The sequence below is a fragment of the Mauremys reevesii genome, linkage group 1 (assembly GCF_016161935.1).
Source record: "Mauremys reevesii isolate NIE-2019 linkage group 1, ASM1616193v1, whole genome shotgun sequence".
Lineage (NCBI taxonomy): Eukaryota > Metazoa > Chordata > Testudines > Geoemydidae > Mauremys > Mauremys reevesii.
Genome location: NC_052623.1, coordinates 12,490,230 through 12,516,476, shown reverse-complemented (window position 1 = coordinate 12,516,476; position 26,247 = coordinate 12,490,230). Strand labels below are relative to the sequence as shown.

Sequence of the window (26,247 nt, the reverse complement as noted above, 5' to 3'; positions counted from 1 at the left end):
GGGGGAAGCATGGCGACAGGTCAACCTTGTCTCTTCACTCAGACCTAAGGTTTTAAGAGCGGCTCGTGATTTGGGGGCCACGATTTTTGGAGACCCGACTGAAAAGAACTGAAAGGGGTCAGATCTTTGGGGGTGGGAGGCTCTGAAGGTGTCTCAAGTTACACTGCTAAAAATCACTTGTGACTTCTCAAAATTTAGTCCTAAGGAAATGAAACACGTCTGTATTTTAACTTCGAAAAGAAACAAAGGTAAGTTTTTGCCCAACTCTTTCCCCAGCCTGTAAAGGTCTTTGGTTGTTTACAAGGGTTGCTGCTCTCCGGATACCCATCCCTCTCCTGAGGTGGCTCAGGGGAGTCTCCATAGATGACCCCAATCACCTTGGAACAAGGGAGCCAGGGCAGGCATTTCTCTTGGTTGGTGTTGAGATTCTTGTGGAATTTTCTTCCTGTCCCCCAGATGAAGATGACATTTTTGCTGATCACCGTGACTTACCTTTGTGCTCACACATTGATGGACATCCCTCAGGTAACTCAATCGATGCTGTAATGTTGGTGAGACCCAATGCCGTCTAGTTATGTATCTTTGTGCTGACCCTAGTACCTGACAACTTTCCATCTAAAAGAATTTGCCAATGGTGAGGTCCCTTGGGGGACTTCCTGGAGTCTCTGGCTCCTTTCTCTTCTGGGGTTATAGAAAGCTCTGTGTGGAGCAGGGTTTTCTCTTGGTTTATTTGTGGGGGGAGCACTGGAGGAGGTAGAAGGGGCTGGCTGATGCTGGGAATGTCGTTCTGGGTTTGGTGGAGAAGTTCTGTCCAAGAGGAAGGTATGTCTGTGTTCCCTAACGGTGGTCAGACCTGGATTAGTCTAGTCTCCTCTGGAACCTCACTGTAGAGCAGATGCCCTTACCCGGGAAATGCTTTGTACCAGGGATTAAATTTAGCTGGGGCTGTCGGGTCTGAAGCTGTGGTCAATATTTTCAAACCCGCAGCAGAGAGGGGACTATTCAGTTTATTGCACCGAGTGTTTCATGTCTGATTATCTGCCCTGTGGGCGGGTGGCGTATGTGTGCAGTCGGTGCAAAGAGCTCCTGGCCCTCAGAGACCATGTACGGACTTTGGAGGCCAGGGTGGCGGAACTGGAGGAGCTAAGAGAGGCAGAGAGGTATGTTGATGAGGCTTTCTGGGACACTGTAGAATTGTCCCACCTCCGCTCAGACAGCCCCTGCGCTGTTGAGGAGGAAGAATGGCCCAGGGAAGCAGAGCAGTCAATGGGAGCAGTGGGAAACCTTCCTGTAGTTGGGACCCTCCTTCCAGATGGTGCTGGGGTTGCCTCTCACACTGAGGTTACCTCTCCGGGGGAGGGAACTCCAGTTTCTAGGAAAAGGCAGGTGTTAGTAATGGGAGATTCGATTATTAGAAATGTAGATAGCTGGGTTTGTGATGACCGGGAGAACCGTATGGTGACTTGCCTGCCTGGTGCGAAGGTTGCGGATCTCTCGAGGCATCTAGACAGACTTATGTGTAGTGCTGAGGATTAGCTGGTGGTCGAGGTACATGAAGGCTTGCTGCCTATTAGTTTCATTTGGTGGCCCCTTGTTCTTGTATTATGAGAAGGAGTAAATAACACTTCCTAATTTACTTTCTCTCTACCACTCATAATTTTATAGACCTCTGTCATATCCCCCCTTAGTTGCCTCAGGTATATTTGCTGCTGGAAATTTAATCAGCAAATGCATTTTCAACAATTTTATTCTTTGACTTGATTGTGGATGCAGGAATTCAGAGCTGTGTTGCTCTGTGGGCATACAAGCAAGTCTCATTTTATGCGAGGGTTCCGTTCCACGGTTAGCGCATAAAGGGAAAACCACGTCTACTGAAACACTCATTGAGTTGAATGGCGGAAGGAATCGCCCACACTAAAGATGCAGTTTTTATATTGTAATTTTTCTTTTTTTCCCGTTTTCACCATCTGCACAAAGCTGAATTCGCACATGTTAAATGTGCCTAAGATGCGACTTGCCTGTATTTCTGTTTCCTGACTGGCTGAAGGCTCCAGCACTTCTGCCCTGAAGAAACCCCTCAGAGTTACAGGGCTCTGTTCATCTCTTTCCCTTCTCTGGTGTCTGAGGGCCAAATGTCAGGCTCCGTAGCCTCCTTTCTCACGGGGTGAAATCCCGCCATTCTCCCACTCACAGACTGGGCCCTGGGCTACCGCGCAATGTGGCTGGAGCACTGAGCACTGTGCCTGCTCAATAGGTCTGGCTGGGTTTGTACCTGTGGTTGGCATGTGTGTGCCAAAGTACAGCTGTGTAAATGTTATGCCAAAACTTTTCATTGTAATACAAATATTACAAACAAAAATTTCATGACATAGATGCATATTGAAAGCCAGCGGCAGAGTTGTTGGAATTGCTACAGGAAGGAGCAGTGGTAACTTTACTGCTTAACGGCTTTTGCTTTAGAAAGTTTTTCAGAAGTACCCCACATACTGTTTGCAATGGGTTTGTGCTATGAACTCTCTGTTCAGTGAACAGCTGTATGGTACTCTCCCCTGCTAACGGAGCAGAAGCCATTTGTAATACTTACATTCAGGGTCATGCACACAGTAACTCTACAATACCTGTGCAAGACTTTCCAAAAAGTCCTGAGAGAACAGAACCGCTGGTCTGTGTTTCAGCAAAGGGTAGAGCTGAGGTACAGGAAAGAGCAGTGTAATAGTTTTGTATGTAATTTACCTCCATCACCTGTTAAAAAAGCATGGCTGAAGTAACTAGCACACTCAACTGGATATTAGTGCAAACCTAGTGTTTGCACTATTCACTCATTTGCGATGACAACCTCTCCCTCATCCAGCTGAAGTAACTGTCCATGTTAGCTTGTAACTTACCAGATAACTACAATTCCTTGCATGGGGAGCAGATGCGGGTCCTGTGAGGATGAAGGGGAACCTGTAGGATGATCAAACTCTCTGGATTCAGTCAACATAGGCCAGGCAAAGCACTTCAGCTTCTCTTGGAGGGATTCTTGGGGGTCAGAGTGTATCACTGGGAGCATTTGGTAAGGGAAAGTTAATAGATCCCGGTTCTGATCGAATTTACACACGTAAATCTGGAGTGATGCCGTTATTGAATTCAGAACCAGACCCTGAAAATGTATCCCATGTGCTGCAAAGAGGCAGCGGCATAATTTGAACTCACAGGAGCAGAGAAAATAGAAACATAATGTATATAATGAGGCAATGAAACACGTTTATGAATAACTTAAATGCAGGACAGATAAACACAATGACCATTTTCACCATGCACTTGCCATATGTGTACGCACATGTCATGATACAATGGGCCACACTTTGAAGTTGAGGGCCGGAAAGGGTGTCTGTGTGAATGTCACTATTGCAAACTCACACAGTGCTCAAGTAGGCTGTGGAACTCTGATCCACAAGATATCAATGGGGCCAAGGGATTAGCAGGATTCAAAGAGGGACTGGATTTACACCACAAAATATGTCTAACTAGTGGGTGCCTGGGAGAAACTTTCCCTTGGAGCAGTCAATCTCATAGCTCCCTATTGCAGGGATTCTTCCATCTTCCCCTGACACATGTGTAACTGGTTACTGGGCTAGAAGGACTGCAGGTCTGATCCAGTCTGGCAGTGCCTATCTTCCTATTGGCATATCCTATTGGGGGTGTAAATCCAAATCTATGTTTTTTCTGATCTTCCTTGAGCTTCTGGGAATCCTAGATTTGCACTCAGAGCAGAAAGATGTCTCCTTAAATATCATCTACTTTCCTGTTTTTTTTCCTTTCAGGAAGGAAAGTTCAAAACTTCTCGGACCTGCCCAGTATGGTATGTCAGCTGCCAATGACACCAAATTCACACCTGCAGTGTTCCTTCTCACTGGGATACCTGGGCAGGAAGACGTCCATCTCTGGGTCTCTATCCTCTTCTGTTTCATGTATGACATTTCGATAGTAGGAAATTCAGTCATTCTGTTCATTATAAAAACAGATCCAATCCTCCATGAGCCCATGTACATTTTCCTTTCCATGTTGGCCCTCACAGACCTTGGCTTATTGATAGCCAGCATGCCGACGATACCGGGCCTATTCTTATTTAACTCTAGAGAAATCAGCCTTGATGCTTGTTTTGCCCAGATGTTCTTCATCCACTCTCTGCAATTCATTGAATCCTGTGCTCTTGTTGATGGCATTTGTCCGCTTCATCGCAATCTGTAACCCGCTGAGATATGCCTCCATCTTAACCCTGCCGAGAATAGCCAAGATGGGACTGGTGTTTATGCTAAGAGCAGTGGCAGTAATATTTCCACTCCCCTTTCTCCTGAAACAGTTCCGATTCTTTCGAGCCAATGTCCTCTCCCATTCCTACTGCCTGCACCAGGACGTCATGAAGCTGGTTTGTTCGGACATCACAGTCAATAACATCTATGGCTTGTTTATTACAGTCATAACGGTGGGGTTGGACTCGCTGCTCATTTTCCTCTCTTATGTGATGGTCCTCAAAGCAGTGCTGAGCACCACGTCCCCCACAAAATGCCTTAGGGCCCTGAACACCTGCGTCTCCCACCTCTGCGCTGTCCTGCTCTTCTATATGCCAGAGTTCAGCCTGACTGTCATACACAGATTCTGGAAGAGCTCTTCTCCCTTGCTTCAAGTTATCCTGGGCTACATCTACCTACTGGTTCCTCCTTTAATGAATCCAATTGTGTACAGCATGAAAAGCAAACATATTCGTGCGAGGATAATCAGGGTGTTTGTCAAGTAAAGAGTCAGTTCATCATCCGGCTCCAGAGCTGGTGACACAGGTCATGGCCACCTATTCCATCTTGGACCCTTATATACGAGGAAACAAGAGCTACTGATCTCCACTCTGTAGAGAGAGGCTCATACAGGGTCTAAGACCTGAAGCTTAGGGGGGCCATCCCCACCCGCAGTTGAGGGAGGACAGCAATCCGGGGAAAGGAGACCAAGCCAGGCAGCAGCATTTACAAAGTCACTCTGTTCGTGGAGAGCCAGGGGATCGGTGGGATGTTGGCCCCTAAAGAGCCGTATCATCGGCTGCTCTAACCTCAGAATTCCTATGAGAAGAGATGTGGCTGTTGTTTCCCATTACACCTGGCCTGTCACTGTCCCATCCCTGGTTAATCACCCACGGGCCATGCTAATCTCCTTCTCCATGGCTTTTATTCACACATGTGGCCAAAACATCTGTAAGGACCAGACTTCGGCCATGCATCTGCCAAGGAAGGATTGCTTCTTGAACCAGATGAGGTAAAATAACAAATCCAGTGAGCTAGTCACACCATCAGTCTCATTGAAGCCCCAGGCCTCGCTTTCATCTTGGAATCTGGGGTTAAACATCATACCCCAAGGAGAGTCTCTTATCATCAGTCTCTGTGTCCCAGGACAACAAGCCATTGTTCTCAGCCACTTGGGCCTATGCTTACAAGGCCTGCTGGTTGCCAGGGAGATGGTGGAATGAGTGGGCCCCCTTCTGTTAATGGGCACACTGGCAGGATGGGATTCAGTAGTATGGAAACCGGAAATAGTATAAGGGACCTACCATCAATCAAACCCTAACCCCTCCCCTTGGCCGCTTAAACCCTGCCCCTTGACCCCTTAAGCCCCAGCCACCTGTCACTGGAAGCCCCACCCATGGGGAATATTACTTCCGGGGTCAAGGAGGACACACGACCGGAAGCAAAGTGTGTCATGTGACCCCTCTAAGAACTCCTCCCACTGCCCTCTACCAATCAGGAGGGGTTTCTCCCCCGTAGGCCCAACCTGAGAGGAGATTTGTCCGATCAGGTGTGTTCCGGGGCATGGTGACCCATCCGGAAGTGGTTCGCGTGACCCCTCTAAGAACTCCTCCACTGCCCTCTGCGAATCACGATGGGTTTCAGCCACACAGTTCCACCCTGAGAGCAGATTTGACCAATCAGTGGTGTTCCAGGCTGGGGTGACCTGCCCAGAAGAGGGTTATGTCACCCATCTAAGAACTCATCCCAGTGCCCTCTGCCAATCAGAGCGCAGCACTATCACCCCATAAGTCCCAGCAATCGGGGCAGAAGAGGCCATCTTTTACCAAGAACACGCGCTTTAGAAATCATGGAAACATGGACTCCTTCACCACCCTGGTGAGAACTTCAGACTTTGTGTTAGCCCCGAGGGCCTTTGGACTTGTGTGGAGAAAGTGCTACACGAGCGACAGTTCCGACGAGAGCCGTTAGATGGATACGCCAGTATCTGAAACCCAAACCCTCGTGAGGCACCCCGATGAGCATGAAGGCCTCTCGTTGTCCACCCCCCTAGAGGTGGAAGACGAACGCAGCTCAGGGGAGTCACCAGAGGACAAGGTGAACAAAAAAGATGTCGCTCAGGTAAATGAATGATTAAGAAGTGACGGTTGATGATGGAGTGTAATGAAGTTAGGAACCGGGAGGTTGTGTAAATCTAAAAACAAGCAGTGGGGTGCTTATACTGTTTCTTTTCTGAAAATCCCTCAACAGCTCGATGATGCCTTTCTAGAGGCCTTTGAGAACTGACATCGGTAGTCTCGTGGGAGCAGTGATGAGCTGCCAAAATATTAACAACAGGTTCTCTCCTCCTCACCCCACGAGGGGGTCGTGCCCACCCGGGGGTCATGCCCCATCCAACACTCCATGTTCCTTGATGCCCCCCCGGGACTCCTGCCCCATCCACCCCCTTCCCTGTCCCCTGACTGTCCCCTGCCACCCCTCCTCTGATTTCTGAGGGCCCCTTGGGACCCCTGCCGCATCCAACCATCCCTTCTCCCTGATCCTGCCGCCCAAGACCCCATCCAACCCCTGCTCCTTCCTGACTGCCCCCCGAACCATTGCCTCCATTCAATTCCCCTGTTCCCTGCCCTCTGACTGCCCCAACACCTATCCACTCCCCCACAACCCACCAAACTCCCCTGCCCTCTTCCAACACCCCATCCCTGCCCACTTACCGCGCTACCTGGAGGCACTCGGCAGCGGCCGGATCCACTCAGCCGGGACTGGGACCGGCGCTGCGGGGGCCCGAACTGAGCTGGCCATAGCCGCTCGGCCGGAACCTGGACCGGTGCCAGTGCCACGAGGTCCGGGCAGGAGCAACTCGGTCGTGACCGGCACCACGGGCCTATGGGCCCGAGCTGAGCCGCAGCCGCTCGGCCGGGACCGGCACCGGTGCTGTGGGGCCCGAGCCAGGCCGATGCCACTGGGGCCAGGGCTTGGCCAGGACTGAGCAGGGGTGCTCAGCCAGGGGCGAGGCCAGAGGAAGCCGCTCGGCCTGAGCCGGACTGGGCTGTGCCATGCCTCTATGGAGCCCTCCTCATGCCTGTCCCCAGCTTACCTGCCTGCTGCTTGTTTCAGGCTTCTCGCGAACATCTGATTCGCGGGAAGGAGGGCAGAGCGTTCAGGGGAGGAGAGGGAAGTGAGCTGGGGCCGGGGGCCAGGTGGATAGCTGCCCGAGCTTTAGTTAAATTTAAAAGCTGTTTTAGAACCGGTTGTCCTGGAACAACCGGTTCTAAAAGGGTTTCTAAATTTAACAACCGGTTCCTGCGAACCGGTGGGAACTGGCTCCAGCTCACCACTACGTGCATCAGCTGTTTTCGCTCATGTCTGAGACACAGATCTCAAGAGGAAAATCCGGAAAAGGACAAAATGGAAGAATGAACCAGCTCAGACTCCCTTATGGTAGGGGTCGTGGTGTCCATTTTTACAGGCGGCTGTAAAAGGTCGTGTTAAACCAGGCAATTAATGAAACTTATTTATTTAAATATGTCAATATGAATGTGTCCCCCTTCATATTTGTGTTAGTAAAAGACAGTACCAGTAACAGTCATTTCTACACAGGCAGCTCTGTTAAAGAAAATATATTACATTGCCGGGGAAGTAGGGAGCATCGGCGGGGTGAACCCTCTTTCTCAAGTGGCCAGAAAGCATAGTAAAACTTTAAATAGAAGACAGGTAACAGTTTGGCTTTCAGAGAAGGACACTTACACTTTACACATTTCCATCCCACCATCAACCTCAGCCTGGACCATTCCACACAAGAGATCCACTTCCTAGACACTACAGCACTAGTAAACGATGGCCACCTAAACACCACCCTATACTGGAAACCTACTGACCACTATACTTACCTACATGCCTCCAGCTTTCATCCAGACCACACCACTCAACCCATTGTCTACAGCCAAGCTCTACGATACAATCGCATTTGCTCCAACCCCTCAGACAGAGACAAACACCTACAAGATCTCTATCAAGCGTTCTTACAACTACAATCCCCACCTGCTGAAGTGAAGAAACAGATTGACAGAGCCAGAAGAGTACCCAGAAGTCACCTACTACAGCACAGGCTCAACAAAGAAAGTAACAGAACGCCACTAGCCATCACCTTCAGCCCCCAACCAGCGGTGTATTATCGCATAGGCCAACAAAGCCTAGGCCTAGGCCTAGGGCGGCAAATTTGCTCACCCCCCCCTCCCCAACACTGCCCCTTCTCCAAATCCCTGGCCCGCCTTTTCCCCCAGGCGCACCGCGCTTCCCTCCTTCCACCTCCCTCCCAGGCTTGCCACGCGAAAGCACTGGGAGGGAGGGAGAAGTGAGTAGTGGTGCACTCAGAGGAGGTGGAGCAGAGGTGAGCTGCAGCCCGCGGGTGCGGGGAGTAAACCGGGGGTGGGGTCGGGAACCGCTCCCCGCCCCAGATCATTTCCACTCCACCGCCGCCATCCCCCGAGCGCGCCACAACTCCCCTTCTCCCCCCTCCCTCCCAGGCTTGCCGTGGGGGAGGGTAGGTGAGCTGCCGCGTTGGGGGGTGCGCAGCAATTTTTTGAGGGCCTAGGGGCGGCAAATTTGTTAATCCGCCACTGCCCCCAACTAAAATCGCTCCAGCGCATCATCAAGGATCTACAACCTATCCTAAAGGACAATCCCTCACTCTCACAGATCTTGGGAGACAAGCCAGTCCGCTCTTACAGACAGCCCCCAAACCTACAGCAACCACACAACAAAAACACTAACCCAGGAACCTATCCTTGCAACAAAGCCTGTTGCCAACTCTGTTCACATATCTATTGAGGGGACACCATCATAGGACCTAATCACGTCAGCCACACTATCAGAGGCTCATTCACCTGCACATCTACCAATGTGATATATGCCATCATGTGCCAGCAATGCCCCTCTGCCATGTACTTTGGCCAAACCGGACAGTCTCTACGTAAAAGAATAAACGGACACAAATCAGACGTCAAGAATTATAACATTAAAAAACCAGTTGGAGAACAATTCAGTCTCCCTGGCCACTTGATTACAGACCTAAAAGTCACAATATTACAAAAAAAACCCTTCAAAAACAGACTCCAACAAGAGACTGCTGAATTGGAATTAATTTGCAAATTGGACACCATTAAATTAGGCTTGAATAAAGACTGGGAGTGGATGGGCCATTACAAAAAGTAAAACTATTTCCCCATGCTTATTTTTCCCCCCACTACAGTTCCTTACATCTTCTTGTCAATTGCTGGAAATAGGCCATTTTCATTACCACTACAAACAGTTCTTTTTCTTTCCTGCTGATAATAGCTCACCTTAACTGATCACTCTCATTAGAGTGTGTATGGTAACACCCATTGTTTCATGTTCTCTGTGTATATCTATATATCTATAGATCTTCCTACTGTATTTTCCACTGCATGCATCCGATGAAGTGGGCTGTAGCTTAACAGTGATAGACACTGTATCCAAAATGCCTGGGCCTTAGGTCTAAAAGACAAGACGGGTGTTGAGGTATCCAAGGCCTTTCAAGCTATTTTCAGCAAAGGTCGCGTGCCTCAAAAATTACAAACCGATTGGGGGAAAGAATTTTTAAACAAACCTTTAAGCAGATTATTAAAGTGGCATGGAGTTCACCATCTTGTTACTAATAATGAAGTCAAAGCAGGGGTTGTAGAGCGATTTAACAGAACTTTAAAAACTAGGATGTGGAGATATTTTACAGCCCATAATACCTTTTCCTACATTGATGTGTTACCTGACTTTAAAGAGTTACAACCAGAGTTTCACAGAACTATACAGACCAGACCCGCTGATGTTAACCCTTCAAATTCTTTGAAGGTATGGAAAATGGTTTACAGAGATGGTTTAAAATAACACCGGTTGTTGCCCCTAAATAATCCCCCAGAGGGGGATTCCACTCACTCTTCCTTTTCACAAATATCACCAAGACAGTGTCATGGTACAGGCACCACTCTTGCAACCTCTCTAGGAGGTTGTATAGTTCTAAGCAGGCATAAGCGGTGGTGAAACAGGCTATGAAGACGTTGGTATTGCCTGAGACAGAGGACCGGTTTTTTGCGTGCTTCCAAGACACACACGCGGTTTCATCGTCGATAAACTCACAGGATGAAACCTTGTAATTGAGGGGAAACAGGTACTGAAAGTGTGGAGAAATTGGAGAGGGTCCAGAGAAGAGCAACAAGAATGATTAAAGGTCTTGAGAACATGACCTATGAAGGAAGGCTGAAAGAAATGGGTTTGTTTAGTTTGGAAAAGAGAAGACTGACAGGGGACATGATAGCAGTTTTCAGGTATCTAAAAGGGTGTCATAAGGAGGAGGGGGAAAACTTGTCCACCTTAGTTAGCCTCTAAGAATAAACAAGAAGCAATGGGCTTAAACTGCAGCAAGGGAGGTTTAGAATGGACATTAGGAAAAAGTTCCTAACTGTCAAGGTGGTTAAACACTGGAATAAATTGCCTAGGGAGGTTGTGAAATCTCCATCTCTGGAGATATTTAAGAGTAGGTTAGATAAATGTCTATCAGGGCTGGTCTAGACAGTATTTGGTCCTGCCATGAGGGTAGAGGACTGGACACGATGACCTCTCGAGGTCCCTTCCAGTCCTTGAATCTATGGATCTATAAAATCTAAAGGTTTATTCATTAAAGGAAAAAGATACACATGAGAGCTAGAATTGGTTAAATGGAATCAATTACATACAGTAATGGCAAAGTTCTTGGTTCAGGCTTGTAGCAGCATAGAATAAACTGCAGGTTTAAATTAAGTCTCTGGAGTACATCCCCAGCTGGGATGGGCCATCAGTTCTTTGTTCAGAGCTTCAGTTTGTAGCAAAGTCCCTCCAGAGGTAAGGAACAGGACTGAAGACAAGATGGAGATGAGGCATCAGCCTTTTATAGTCTTTTCCAGATGTAAGAACACCTCTTTGTCCTTACTGTGGAAAATTACAAGCAAAATGGAGTTTGGAGTCATATGGACAAGTCCCTGCATACTTTGCTGACTTACAAGGCGCATCTGCCTTCTCTCAATGGGTCAGTTGTGTAGCTGATGGTCCTTAATGGGCCATCAAGCAGGCTAGGCAGAGCTAACACCAACTCATCTGGGATGTCACCCAGAAGCATAGCATAAGTTTGAAATACAGACAGGATAGAGCCAATATTCATAACTTCAACTACAAAATGACACATGAATACAGACAGCATAATCATAACCAGCAACCCATAACCTGGTCTTAGACCCCTTATATGACCCCCTTTACCTAAGATTTGGTGCCACTACAGGACCATGGTTGCAACCATGTTCTATACTGTCCCAGTTCAAGTCAATAATGTGACACAGGCATCTTCCGCTTTGGTCATTTTCTTTAAAACACGGTCAGGGTCTGCACTACATTGCACAGCATTTATCAAGGTCACCCCTTACGCTAAATGTTTTTGGCTTAGGCACAGACATTGCATAGCATAACCTATGGCAAGAACAGTGTTTAATAAGCTTTCCAAATACAGCTCAGCACACAGGCCCCAGAGCTTGCAGTTTAGATCTACTGAAGTCCAAGTCACACAGTCATGGCGCCGTTGGGCTGGCACATCTATGGCACAGCCCTCACAATCTTCAAAAAGCTTTTCCCTAAGGCAGTGATTAAGGACACATAAACAGCAACACATACAGTAGTCCGCATGACTTTTTTATGCTCACGACGTGGCACTGGCTCAGTTAGTTCCATGCCAAGCCTCCTAAACTCCTCATAGCTGCCAACCTCAGAGTCCTCTTCAACAATTTGTATCGGAATTGAGCAAAAACAAGGAGAGCCCGGTTCATCTTCGCTGCTTGATGTAATGCTGACCAGGGCCTGCGGATCCTCTAGAAAGGCATCATCAAGCTGTCGAGAGATTTTCAGAAAAGAAACAGTGTAAGTTCTCACTGCTTGTTTTTAAACATACACAACCCCCCCACCCCCGGTTCCTAACCCCATTACACCCCATCATCAACAGTCACTTCTTCATCATTCATTTGCCTGAGCAATGTCTTTTCCATTCACCTTGTCCTCCGATGACTCAACCGAGCTGTGTTCGCCTTCCACCTCTAGTGGGGCGAACAATGAGAGGCCTTCATGCTCATTGGGGTGCCTCACGAGAGTTTGGGTTTTGGGTTCCGGCGTATCCATCAACGGCTGAGTCAAAGAGCCCTCGTGGGAACTGTCGCTGATGTAGCGCTTTCTCCACACAAGTCCAAAGGCCCTCGGGGCTAAAACAAAGTCCAAAGTGCTCACAGGGGTGGTGAAGGAGTCCATGTTTCCATGATTTCTAAAGCACGCATCCTTGGTAAAAGATGGCCTCTTCTGCCCCGGCACTGGGACTTATGGGGTGATAGTGTTGCGCTCTGATTGGCAGAGGGCGCTGGGAGGAGTTCTCAGAAGGGTGACATGACCCTCATCTTGGCGGGTCACCCCGCCCTGGAACACCACCGATTGGTCAAATCTGCTCTGGAGGTGGTCCTATGCGGCCGAAACCCATCGCGATTGGTAGAGAGCATTGGGAGGAGTTCTTAGAGGGATCACACGAGCCACATCTGGATGGGTCCCCCCACCCTGGAACACCCCTGATAGGTCAAATCACCTCTTGGGGCAGGCCTATGGGGGCGAAACCCCTCCTGATTGGTAGAGGGCAGCGAGAGGAGTTCTTAGAGGGGTCACATGACACACTTTGCTTCCAGTCATGTGTCCACCTTGACCCCGGAAGTAAAACCCCCATGGGTGGGGCTGCTGCCGAGAGGCAGGCGGGGCTTAAGAGGTCTAGGGGCGGGGTTTTAGGGGTCACGGGGCTGGTTTGGGTTTGATTGACGGTAGGGCCCTAATAGTACTACTGGACACTCTTAGAGGCCCTTGCCTTCCAAAAGGGGGGCTTTGTGAATGTAGTATCAGCTCTTCTTGAAGGGAGGATTGATTCCTGAACCGCATGAGGTAAAGTAACAAATCCATTGAGCTAGCCACACCCTCAATCTCATCCAAGCCCCCAGGCCCCCCTTCATCTTGGAATCTGGGTTTAAATGTGATACCCCAAGGAGAGTCTCTTATTCATCAGTCTCTGTGTCCCAGGACAACAAGCCATTCTTCTCAGCCACTTTAGCCCACGCTTACCAGACCCGCTGGATGATAGGGAGAGGTTGGAATTTGTGGGCCCCTTCTGTTAGTGGGCCTGCTGGCAGGGTGGGATTCAGTAGGATGGAAACCGGACACCCTTGGAGGCCCTTGCCTTCCAAAAGGGTGGCTTTGTAAATTTAGTGTCGTGTGTTCTGGAACGAGAGTCCTTGGACATTCGGGAGTTCACTTTGTTTTGAAGCTTGCTGAAGATTTGCTTGAGGCGCATTAACATCTCTTTGAGAACTTTGCTCCTTGAAGGAGATGGTGTCCTAGCTCTGGAGGCCTTTGGTGACGTTGGGGGAGAACCGTCAGGACTCCCAGTTGCTTTCTCCCCAGCTTGCAAAAGCTCTGTTGTACTCGTAGCAACGGACACCATCTTTGGTTGCCTGGTGGGAGCCGTTTTCCCCATGCCATCCTGCGCCTTGCTCTTGTCTGCTGAAAGGAGCCACAGCACTCCCATCTTGCTGTGGTTGATGTCAGATGCTGAGGAGTCTCCTGGAGTCCATCGCTGTGGAATTCCATGGGATCTTCTGGGCAAGTCAGCACCTGCAGAGCCAGCTGGTCTCTTCCATCGAAGCTTACTGCACTTCTTGCAGATTTTGATTGGCGGCTGGTCCCTGAAGAGCTTTGAATTCACAGTTCCATCGAACCCATGTGAATCCATGATGTCTCGAAGACCATGCAGCTCAGCAGATGTCTCCTTCGGAGTTTTCTTACCCTTCATCTTTCCTGGATGTGCGTTGCGGCACTGCTGGCAAACTGAGACCTGGGCCACCAAGGGGCGGGAGCTGCTCAACATTTCCGTCAGGTGCTTGATCTGCAGGTCGTGTGCAGCCTGCCCAGCAATGAGAGAGTCAAGGGTGGATCTTGTTAGCTGCTCAGAGCCTGGTGCCTCTGGGGCCACCTGGTGGCATTGGGTCCTGGGAAGATCTGCCCTGCCCTCACCTGCCTGTGCCCCTGGCCCCAGGCAGGAGCCGTCTCCCAAGGTAACCTTCCTCTCCATGTGCAGCTCCAGCTTCTCTTCAGTCCCTTTGCTGTCACACACACTGGTAAGGGGCTTTCTCAACTCGCTCCTATAAATCTGGAGTGTCGCTTCGAGTGTCTTCTCTGCTACTGTGGTTCCTGGAGGTGGCGATGTCAGATCCATCCCTGCTGGCAGAGGACAGCGATCTGGGTTAGTCTGGTTTCCTGCCGCGCTATCATTCCTGCCCGTCTCCATGGTGGTATCTTCCACTGGCGTTGGAGGACGTGTGGAAGAAGAGGAGCTTGTGCTTTGCCTCCCTGTCTGCAGGAAATCGGTCTCCATCTCACTGAACTCCACTCCGGCTCCCCTGGCTTGGACGGCGTGAGGCAGCTTTGCCGGGAGCTCTGGATCCGGGGTGAGCAGCCCCCTCTGCATGATGAGATGCTCACGCCTTATGTGGAGTTCGATGGGGTGGGCAGGCTGTTGTCCCATCGTTGGGAATGCCGCTGTCCTGTGCTTGCCTGGCTCCCTAGGGGGGCGGAGTGGCCCAGGCAGGGCAGTCTCTCTCAGGAGGGGAGCATCTCTGTGCGACTCTCGCACCATCTTAGGAAAAGCCTTCCTTTGGATCTCCGAGCATTTCTGAGCCACGTCATCCTGCAGCTTGACCCCCGCCGTGGGCACAAGCCTGGCCAGGATGGCATCAGGGGATGCCATAATCCTGTGGGCCTTTTGGGGCAGGGGTCCCCAGGGGCAGACACATGGCTCCTGGATCTCCTGTGCATGCTGAGACCTGGTGTCGGATCTCAGGGGCTTTGAGACCTTTGCTGGAAATCCACATTTGGGCCGATCTGTGTTGAATTCCCATTGCTGCCTGGCGTCCTGCTCACCCAGCAATGGCTCTCCCGGGATGGGGGTTTGTGGAGCCCCCAGTTGGCTCTGCAGATGCTTCTGTCGGATGTTGAAGTCTGAGCCATGGGCTGACATCTGGTCCAGACCTATGTTCTGCTCTCGCCAGTCTCGTCTGCTGTGGGCAGGGGGCCTGGGGAGAGGCTGGGCTTGGATGGGATGAGTGGATCCTTCCCAGCTTGCGACAGGCATGATCTCCCTTGTGTGGCAGAGGGGCTCTGACCAAGTTACGGAGGCTTCTCTCAGGGAAAAGGAGCTGGGACTCCAGAGGGGAGAGGTGGTGGATTCCATGGCGGAATAGGAGAACTGGCCCATGGCAGATGTCGACACACTCGGCCTGTGGAAGAGAGCAGACAGGGACAGATGGGACATGGCCCTGCTGAGCAAAGGCAGGGCTTGGTCACAGCCTTCCAACAGTAGTGCAATGGGGCAGTGCCTAGGCATGCATTGCACACCACACCCTGACACAAGGACATCAGCTGGGTAAGGAAGGACTGAGAGGGGGAGCTGGCACTCATTTTATCTAGAACGATAACCCCTTCGTCACACGCACATGTGCAGCACCTAGCACAATGGGGCCTTGAGCATGACCGGGGATCTACTGCTATTTTAATAGAAAGATTAGCTAACAACAATTGGTTTGGGGGAGGAAGATGTGAGCATGTGTGTGTAACCCTTTGCCAGAGGATGTTGTGAAGGCCAAGACTATAAACTATAAAAGGGACTAGATACATTCATCAATGGCTATTAGCTAAGGTGGGCAGGGATGGTGTCCTAGTCTCTGTTTGTCTGAAGCTGGGAATGGGCGACAGGGGATGGATCATTTGATTATTCCCTGTTCTGGTCATTCCCTCTGCTGCACTGGCATTGGCCAGTTTTGGAAGACAGGATACTGGGCTAGATGAACCTTTGGTCTGACCCAGTCTGGCTGTTCTTATGTTCTTACATTCTAACCCACTGGAAAACTGTCCTGTTCTAATGGCTGATACACTAGAGGCTAACAACCTACCATTGCTCCCAGTTAATGGAGTTTCTCCGGTGGTGGAGGTCTGTGCTATGGTCCTGAAAGTCCTGGGTTTAAACCCAGCTGATGACTTGTGTTTGGGGTGTATCACATGGTGTCCCACTCACTGCTTGTCTGGTGCCTACTCTGGGGATTAGCTCTCGAGGTCAATGCCCCTTCCAATTGTCGCATGTGGTCACTGTCACTCCCACAATGACCCACACAGTTCTCCCGTTCACTGCCCCGCCGGTCTGGGCCATGCCCTCGGGGGCTGGTAGGGAAACCTGGGCCCACACTTCACACTGGGCTCCAGGCCAGGGACCCTCAACCCAGCAGTTCTGGGCTTTCCTCTCCCAGCCTAGACTGCTTCCTACTACTCCTGGTTCCACACCTTGCTCTGGGTGCACCAGCTCCAAACACTCCCCCCTCTTCCCAGGGAGGGGCTGCCCTTTCCCAGCCGCAGCCCCTGTCTGTTGCCAGCGTCCTGGCTTCATAGGCCCCGTCTGTTCCTGCCAGCTGAGCCTGCTTGGGATCAATTCCCTGCTCCCTGGCTCTTCCTGCAGGTGCACCCTGTGGAGTTCATGGGCCTGCCTGGCCACCTCAGCCCCTTCCAGTGCTGTGTGGGGTGGACACCCCCTCACAGGGTGTCATTGGATTGCTTTTTCTTTCAAACACAGCACGGGCAGGTTCTAGACAGTCGCCTGCTGGCAGATATTGCCGTACAGAAGGATTTGATCCTACTCACAACCCCATCTTGTAGTCTCTGCATTTAATTTCTGATAATCCCTCACCTCACTTTCACTGGTATCTCACCTTGGAAGCTAAAGCCTCCTAGTGGCTTTTTCCCTGTTATTTTAGGATCCTGGAGTGTCTGGTTTTCCCTGCTCCCTCCTCTCTACATTCACTCTCCCCTCCCACCCAGCCCCCAGTCTGGTGTCCCCTGGTCAGTTGCCTTACGGTATCAGAACTTCATCCAGGTGTCTGGCCATGTGCTGTACCCTCCTCTCAACGAGCCTGAGGCGCTGAGCCAAGGGGAGCTTCTCCAGGTGCACAGGGCAGCTGTGGAACAGAGAGAGCAGATAGCTGAGTGCAGGCCCTGCCCTCAGGCCCTCTTTTACCCAGAGGGGCGGCACCGAAAGGCTCTCTGTCCCGTTCTCCACTGAGGCAGCCTCCTCTCCTGCAATACCCGGGCCTAGGATGTTCTGGTTTGGGGTTAGCAGGATTGTTAGGTGAGCCCTGCTAGTGCTGAGGAGGTGAGCGTGTATCCTGCTGGCAGCGTGTGTGTCATGTCCCCCCTACAGAAGCTAATCAAAATATAGGATAACAGCCTACTGGGGGGAGGGATAGCTCAGTGGTTTGAGCATTGGTCTGTTAAACCCAGGGTTGTGAATTCAATCCTTAAGGAGGCCATTTGGGACAAAAATGGGTCCTGCTAGTGAAGGCAGTGGGCTGGACTCAATGACCTTTCACAGTCCCTTCCAGTTCTAGGAGATTGGTATATCTCCTATTATTTTACTATAGGTGCCAACTAATGCAACTACCTCTTCAGCTCTAAGGGGTGCTTTATGCTGCAGAGGTGAAGGTCCAGGGTTCAAATCCTGCTGGGAACCCATGCTGGGGGACTGGAGAAGGGGCCATTACACAAGTGCTGCTGGATCCCTTTCACCCTACTCACCGTACCAGAAAGGCCAGCCTTCCTCCTGACCTCTCCACCTCACCTCCCTTCAGTGCACGGGGCTGCTCCCAGAAAACATTTTCTCCCCCTCTTGGGAGGGGAGGATGGTCCAGTCCAGTCGACACAATCTACCCCACCCCCACTGCCCCAGGTTAAATGAGCCATATGATGCTCTAGGAAGGGAATGACCCACTGTACAATGCATGGGGGTGGATTAGAGAATGCAACTTCTGCTGGGTGGGAATGAATTGCAGGAGTCTAAAGGAGAAGAGTTGCTTGCGTGGTACCTAGGTCGGGGCAGGGGAGGGATTACTCGGGTGGGGATGAATTGCACGACGCTAAAGGAGGGGACTGACCCACTGCAGGTTCATGGAGGGGGGCATTGCTTACCACGTCTCTGGGGATGCACCAGCCTCCTCCAACTCTTCCTCACAGCACCCAAAAGCTGCCAGAAGTGAGACATAAAGGAGACATTGAGCTGCTTGGGCACCCTCTGCTTCCTAGCACCCTATTGCCCCAGATTTCAGAGGCAGCCTGTGAACGGAGCCCCAGCCAGTGCCTCTGCACGACTGTGCCTTCGCAGGAAGAGGGGAGGCAGGTGGGGGAATGGACCCTATTTCTCTGCTTTGCATGGGGCCTGAGTCTGCCACCGCAGCTGTGGGGTCAGGGGCTGCTTACCTTTTGGTTTCTTCTTTTTCTTCCTGTGTCTTCTCTTCCTCGGAGAAGCCTGCCACACACAGAGAAAGCAGCAGGGTTAGAAGAGAACTCCTCAATAAACCCGGGAGAACAATGAGCCAGAGGTGATTGCCATGTGGGGCCAGGGGGAAGTTTTTCCTTGTGGAAGAGTATTGCACTATGAGGCCTCATGGGTAGGCATTGTGCTTTCCTGTGATGCAGACAGTATAGGGCACACAGCACAACCCATAACAGGGGTCACTGGAACAATCCAGGGGTTGGAGAAACAGGGATTGCTGGTACCAGGAACCTGCAGAGTTTATAAGCATGGAAGGAGACAGCCTGCAAAGTTCTCTCTCCTGCAGAGATGACAAAACTCTGCAGGTTTTAGGATTGCAGGGTATGCAACTCACCCCAGATACCATGCACGGAATTCAGACCTTGGGGGAGAAATCCGACCTCTGGACAACAGTGTTTCCTAGATACATATTTAGGGAGTGCATGATATCGGGGTTTTATCTGCATGCATTTGGAATGGCCATGCTACTCCTGAGTGGTGAAGCCATGAATGGGTTATCCAAATCCACTCAAACAAGTGCTGATATAACCCCAATATCATCCTTAAACGGCAGCTCTTTTACACCAAAAAACCACAACAAGAGTTTGGCATGAGTTCAGCCCACTTGCCTGGGAACTGCAAAGTTTCTTGAAGGTAAACTGCACTGCTTGCAGCTTAACTAGCCAGGTATTCCTTTCACAGGCTAGATCTTTCTCGCCTGGGCTCAGCCCCTGCCCTCCTCCCCCACAGTTTAGTTCCTTTATTTCTCCAGGTGTTTTCAGCAGGCTTCCTTTTGGGGCAGGGAGGTGGTGGAGAAGAACCTAGATTAACTCCCTTCTAAGCCTTAAATAGGATTTGGCTATGACAGGAATCCTTTGTCTCCCAGTTTGAGAGAACTGAGATTGTTTAGTCTGCAGAAGAGAAGAATGGGGGCGGGGGGAAAGATTTGATAGCTGCTTTCAACTATCTGAAAGGGGGTTCCAAAGAGGATGGATCTAGACTGTTCTCAGTGGTAGCAGATGACAGAACAAGGAGCAATGGTCTCAAGTTACAGTGGGGGAGGTTTAGGTTGGATATTAGGAAAAAACTTTTTCACTAGGAGGGTGGGGAAGCTCTAGAATAGGTTACCTAGGGAGGTGGTGGAATCTCCTTCCTTAGAGGTTTTTAAGGGCAGGCTTGACAAAACCCTGGCTGGGATGATTTAGTTGGGAATTGGTCCTGCTTTGAGCAGGGGGTTGAACTACATACCTCCTGAGGTCCCTTCCAACCCTGATATTCTATGGATTCTATGATTCTATGAGGTGACATGATCACATGACCCTGCAGTGTCAAAGCAGCATCTCAGGAAACTTCTCAGGAAGGAGGAAGATTAGTATTTTCAAAGTCCTATTGTCCTTCCTAATGGCCCATCCAGGCTGATTGCCCACTGTTTGGGGGCATTCCCCTGGTGCAAGCACTTTTGTAATTGATACAGAGCCCATATTCCTAACTTCAGATACAGAAATGATACATCCATACAAATAGGATAATCCCATTCAGTAAATCAGAACCTTTCCAATGATATCTCACATGACCCATCTTGCATAAAACATACCTTAGTTATGCCATATTCATAGAACAATATTTCTATGAAGAATATGGGGCGTAATGTCACAGGGGTGAAGAAACATGTGGACAAGGGCGGTCCAGTGGATATAGTGTACCTGAACTTTCAGAAAGCCTTTAACAAGGTCCCTCATCAAAGGTTCTTAAGCAAAGTAAGTTGTCATGGGAGAAGAGGGAAGGTCTTCACATGGCTTAAAGATAGGAAACCAAAGGTAGGAATCAATGGTGAGTTTATGAAGAGAGATAAATAGCAAGGTCCCCCAAGGATCTGTACTGGGACCAGAGTTGTTCAACATCTTCATAAATGATCTAGAAAAGGGGGGAAACAGTGAGGTGGCCAGATTTGCAGATGATACAAAACTAAAGATCATGAAATCCAAAGCTGAATAGGCCCTCCTTGTTCCCAGATGTATAACTCTGTGTTGGGCTGTGTGAAAATGCATTTTGTTTGAATGGGCCCCATTTGCCAAACAAACTCTCCGGAACTCTCTGTATGCCTGCCCTGTCCTCATCGTTATTTACCATTCTGTCAATCTTCGTGTCATCAGTACATTTTTATCAGCAGCAATTTTGTATTTACTTCCAAGTCATTGAAAAAATATTGAATAGCATCAGACCTAGTACTGATCCCTGCAGAGCCCCATTAGAAACACCCACATTCGATGAGCCCTTTGACAATTACTTTTTGAGATCTGCCAGTTAGCCATTAGCCTGTTCTCAATCCATTTAACCTGTGCTCCATTGATATTGTAGAGTGCTAATTTTTAATCCAAATGTCCTGCGGTACTTGTATGCATAAACAGGGGAATCTCAAGTTGGAGGAGAGAGGTTGTTTTACCTCTGTATTTGGCACTGGTGCAACCACTGCTGGAATCCTGTGTCCAGTTCGGGTGTCTAACATTCAGGAAGGATGTTGATAAATTGCAGAGGGTTCAGAGAAGAGCCATAAGAATGATTAAAGGATTAGAACACATGCCTTGTAGTGATAGACTTTAGGAGCTCAGTCAATGTCGCTTAAAGAGGTTAAGGGCGGTTTGAGGAAAAGTCTATAAATACCCACCTGGGGAAGAAATAATTACAAATGGGCTCTTCAACCTAGCAGAGAAAGGTCTAACATGGTCCAATGGCTGGAAGTTGAAACTAGACAAATTCAGACTGGAAAGAAGGCGTCCATTTTTAACAGTGAGAGGAATTAACCATTGGAACAATTGACCAAGGTCATGGTGGATTGATTCTCCATCACTGGCAATTTTTAAAATCAAGATTGGACATTTTAATAAAAGGTATGCACTAGGCATTATTGTGGGGAAGTTCTTTGGCCTGTGCTAGACAGGAGGGCCAGACTAGAAGATCACAATGGGCCCATCTTGCCTTGGAATCTATGAAAAACAACACCTTACACAAGTCTAAGTTTGTCATATCTATGTTTCATATGGCCCATCTTCCATAAAACATTGTTAACCTGCTTTAAATATATTCCCGTCCTTTAATTCTTTATTGATTGAATCCCATATCAGTTTGTCCATTATTTCAGGCTAACTGGCCTATAAGAAGCCAGGCCAACCTCCCGTAGCTTTTTGAATATTGACAAAACATTAGCACACTTCCAGCCTTCTGGAATTCCCTCAGGAATCCTACATTGGTTAAAAAATTAATGTCAGTGGGCCAATAACCTCCTGAGCCAGCTCTTTGAGGACTCTTAGGTGGAGATGATCCGAGCCTGCTGATTGAAAAATACTTTTGTTTGGTTCCTGCATTCAGCTGGCATCAATCCAGCCTTTCCATCTCTCTAGGAGTCTCACTTACCTCAGATCTGGCGAGCCTGATCACAGCATAAAAGACAACAAAGAGCAGATAGAGGAGGAGTGAATTCATTTCCTCGGGCTCAGGCACTAAGACACTCTCAACACAGACACTCTCAAAACAGCAACAAGTATCCAGACTACACCTGAGGGCAGGTTGCTGCTCTGGCATCAGGCAGGCGCTGATGTCATCTCTAGGTCACAATGGGGCTGCCCTCCTGCAATCTCCCTCTAGTCTGTGAGGTGTCAATGCTGTCCTTAGATCAGGAGATGGGATGGGGCAACTGCCCAAGTGGGCTGGGCTCAGAATAAGACAGGAGAGAGGGCATCAGGTTTCCCAGGAAAACCCTGGGTCTTTTCTGAGCTCTATGACTCTCAAGCCCTTAGGCAAGGGATATTTTCCCCCTACTTGTGGGAACTCCTAAAACCCCTGTGACTGAGGCAGAATCTCCCAGCCTGAAGTGAGAAGCAGCCCTGAAGTGATTCTCTAGTGCTACCAGTGCAGAAAAACGTTCCTGGTATCGCTAGCCCAAGCATTCCAACACCATGAGCTGGGCCCCACCAAAATCATGAGATTGGCTTCAAAATAATGAGATCTTCACAAAACATTCATCTGGGGAACTCTTCATTTGCCTTCTGGTGTCTGAGCCGCTAGGGTGCACTCAATTCATGTTCTCCAGCTTCTCTTTGCAACCACGAGGGCTTAAAATTGGCTAACAAATAAACTAAAAGAAAGAGCAGAGATTCTCAGATAAATCACTTGACTCCAGCAGTGGGCGCTTTAAGAAAAGCACCCTATATCATAAGATAATAACGAGCCCTACCTCTTATCTAACATGTTCAATCAGTAGATCTCAAAGCACTTTACAAAGAAGGTCTGTAGCATTAGCCCCCTTTTCGAGATGGGAAATTGAGGCACAGAGAAGAGCAGTGACTTTCCCAAGGTCACCCAGCAAGACAGTAGCAGAGCCAGGACTAGCACTTAAGTCTCCTGAGTTCCATCTAGTGCTCTATCCACTAGGCCACAATGCATTTGAAGTAAGGGGTCATAGTCAATACATTCCTGTAGCGGTTATTTTGGGCTATTCCAATACCATTGTTATTGAAGTTACACATTTTGACCTGTGCTCTGTGCTGGTACAGGGGCATCCTTGTTAAAACGAGTTTCTCACAGCAGGTTGCACCTGAGTTCTTGTTAGGCCTGAACACAAGTTAACTGGACCATGTCTCCGATGTCCCCATGGGAAAGTTTAAAAGCCACTGAAGGCCTTGCAGTGCACTGACATACTGGGATTTTCAGAAAGCCTTTGACAAGGTCCCTCAGCAAAGGCTCTTAAGCAAAGGAAGCTGTCATGGGATAAGAGGAAGGGTCCTCTCATGGATCAGTAACTGGCTGAACCATAGGAACCAAAGCGTAGGAATACTGCATGCAGATGTGGTCTCCCCATCTCCAAAAAGATATCTTGGAATTGGAAAAGGTTCAGAAAAGGGCAACAAAAATGATTAGGGGTGTGGAACAGCTTGCATAGGAGGAGAGATTAATAAGACTGGGACTTTTCATCTTAGAAAAGACAACTACAGGGGATATGATAGAGGTCTATAAAATCATGATTTGTGTGGAAAAAGTAAATAAGGAAGTGTTATTTACTCCTTCTCATAACAGAAGAACTAGGGGTCACCACATGAAATGAATAGGCAGCAGGTCGAAAAGAAACAAAAGGAAGTATTTCTTCACACAATGCACAGTCAACTCCTTTCCAAAGAATGTTGGGAAGGCCAAGACTATAAGAGGGTTCAAAAAAGAACTAGATAATTTCATGAAAGATAGGTCCATCAATGGCTATTAGCCAAGATGGGCAGGGATGCCCCACCATGCTCTGAGTGTCTCTAGGTTCTGTTTACCAGAAACTGGAAATGGATGACAGAGGATAGATCACCTGATGGTTCCCTGTTCTGGTCATTCCCTCTGAAACACCTGGCATTGGTCACTGTCGGAAGACTGGATACTGGGCTAGATGGACCTTTGGTCTGACCCAGTGTGGCCATTCTTATGTTACAGCTGTTCAGCCTCCTTGCTACCTGTGATGTCATAATCCTGCTCAGTTCTCCAGTCTTCCATGGAGTCTGGATGGAAAGACAGGGTAGATGTCACCTAGTGAGCTGGGCCTGTAAGAGAACCTGTGTTCAGGCAGAGAGGGGCTCCTGGGAGAGCAGAGTCAGGGCTCCGTTAAAGAGCCGGAGTCAAGGGCCTGGCCTGAGTGTAACCCACCAAATTTTGATTACACCCGTACCTGTAATAATTCCATTGTATTGCAGGGACAGTGAGCAGGTTCAGTCTGTTCTGGCAGTGGAACGCCCACCTGTGGAGAACAACACAAATCTTCAAATTGGGACAGTTGGGGATGCCAGTACCCTGAGTTGCTCCGATGTGGAGGAAAGACACCACAGTGTAGTAAAGCTGCTCAGACTAAACAAAAAAAAATCCTTCCATTGATAAGACGACAATCTGTGGGTTAACTAAGACGCCTCATAAATTGAAACATGCTCTTATCATTACAGCAATACAGCACATACCAGTCAAAGAAAAATAACAGTATCTAACATACAGATTTCTTCAGTACTGAAAGGTACACGGGCCACTAATCCTACGCATTGAAAGCATGCGCTGCTTATTTGGCATTTATGTCCTCACACCCTCCTGAGCTGACCAAGCTGCAAGCACTCTGTTCTTTGAATAGGCTGGGATCCTTCTCCTGGCAGTTATCCGCTTGCTGCAGGTAGCCAAAGCAGGCCTGCGAACATCAGCCCTCGGGGCAGAGATCTTCAGTGCCCTTCCAATATGGCCGTCTCTCTCTGGGGCTGGCTGAACTGGCGGAACAGGTTGGCACCCTCTTTTTTTAAAATTTGGGAGTGGAATTGGCCCTCCACCCTTGGAGATGCCCTACTGAGCATATGTGACCCAAAGCGCCCTCTAGTCACACTCTGCATGTGATGGTAATAATCTTTGTACAAAATATGCCTTGTGAGGTACCATTTGAAAACTAACAACTCTCTGGTCAATCAGATCACGATGCAACATTACATAGAGAGTTATGAGTTCCCCCTGTACGACATTACTTGTGAAAACCCGACAGCCCCTCCTAGGCAAACACTGGTAAAGAGGTCTGTCCTAAACAAAGGAATGGGGGTTTAGATAAGCAGCAAACAGGGGCATTAAGACAGCAGGGGAAGGAGATGGTAGTGAACAGAGCAATTTACATTTCAGCAAATGCAAGTGGGGGGAGGGGGAGGGAGAAGAGCACGAATAATGTTGATAGACCTTGGTTGTTGGCAGGCAGGATCCAACCTGGGACTTCTGGAGCTTAGTGCATGAGCCTCAACTGCATGAACTAAGAGCCAACCAGCTGTTAGCGAGGGCTGTAGAGCAGACTCATTGAACTGTCTCTAAATGGTCTCGGTGCCACTAGATAGGACAGAGCACCACACCCAGGAGGTGTGTGGGTTACAGACTTCCCCTCGCGGAGGAAGCACGTCCTGAGCTCAGAGACTTCCCGGTTGAAATCCCAGACAAGCCCCCACTTGTAACATTAACAGACCCTGGTTGGTGGCGAGTGGGATTGAACCTAGAACTTACTGCATGAATCTCTACCGCATGAGCTAAAAGGCTGCAGCACAGGCTCATTTTATCTCCCTCTCATTAAGTGGTCTTGGTGCCACTTGACAGGACAGGACACCACACCCAGGAGGTGTGTGGGTTACACACGGAGCCTTAACCACCAGACTTCAGGTCGCCTTCCTCACACCTTGGATAAACTTTGCTTTGAGGGGGATCCTTTAGAACCGTGGCTCTCAACCTTTTCTGTTGTGTATTTGGTTGTCATGGTTTTTGTTCCTATGGCAACGGAGTTAGATTATTAGGGGATAGCCCGGCCAGCTTCGGCCGGTTGAGTGAGCTCTGTGTCTGTAAATAAAATGGTAGTTTTGTTAGCTGTCTGCTGTCTGGCCTCAAGTGATTTCTTCCTAATCCGGCTGCCCCCAAGGATATAACATTTTCAGTCTACTGTGCCCCTTTCAGGAGTCTGATTTGTCTTGTGTAGCC

At 49.2% G+C, this 26,247-nt stretch overlaps 1 protein-coding gene and 2 pseudogenes across 2 annotated transcripts; 2 read left to right on the top strand and 1 right to left on the bottom strand.

Moving 5' to 3' along the window:
- Nucleotides 1-363: 363 nt before the first annotated feature.
- LOC120401534 overlaps nt 364-26,247 on the top strand; it is a 32,856-nt pseudogene continuing 6,972 nt past the window's right edge.
- LOC120393121 lies at nt 3,847-4,780 on the top strand (annotated as a pseudogene).
- On the bottom strand, nt 11,784-17,544 carry LOC120392987. Of its 2 annotated transcripts, none has more exons than XR_005591871.1 (2): nt 13,458-15,752; nt 11,784-12,200 (listed from the first exon to the last, which is right to left on the bottom strand). XR_005591871.1 is itself a non-coding variant. In XM_039517677.1 (2 exons), exons 1-2 carry the CDS (start codon nt 17,320-17,322, stop codon nt 13,534-13,536), a joined length of 2,166 nt encoding a protein of 721 aa, XP_039373611.1. In that variant the 5' UTR covers nt 17,323-17,544; the 3' UTR covers nt 12,658-13,533. The 2 variants fall into 2 exon arrangements, 1 of the variants encoding a protein (XP_039373611.1); XM_039517677.1 differs by lacking the exon at nt 11,784-12,200 and adding an exon at nt 17,291-17,544 and having other exon boundaries at nt 12,658-15,667.

Bases quoted from the DNA above. Each gene is read 5' to 3' on its own strand.
- LOC120392987 (XM_039517677.1), bottom strand. From the start codon at position 17,322: ATGGCCAGACACCTGGATGAAGTTCTGATACC. The intron at 15,668-17,290 runs GTAAGGCAACTG...TCTCTTCCACAG, and splicing joins CTGGATGAAGTTCTGATACC to GCCGAGTGTGTCGACATCTG.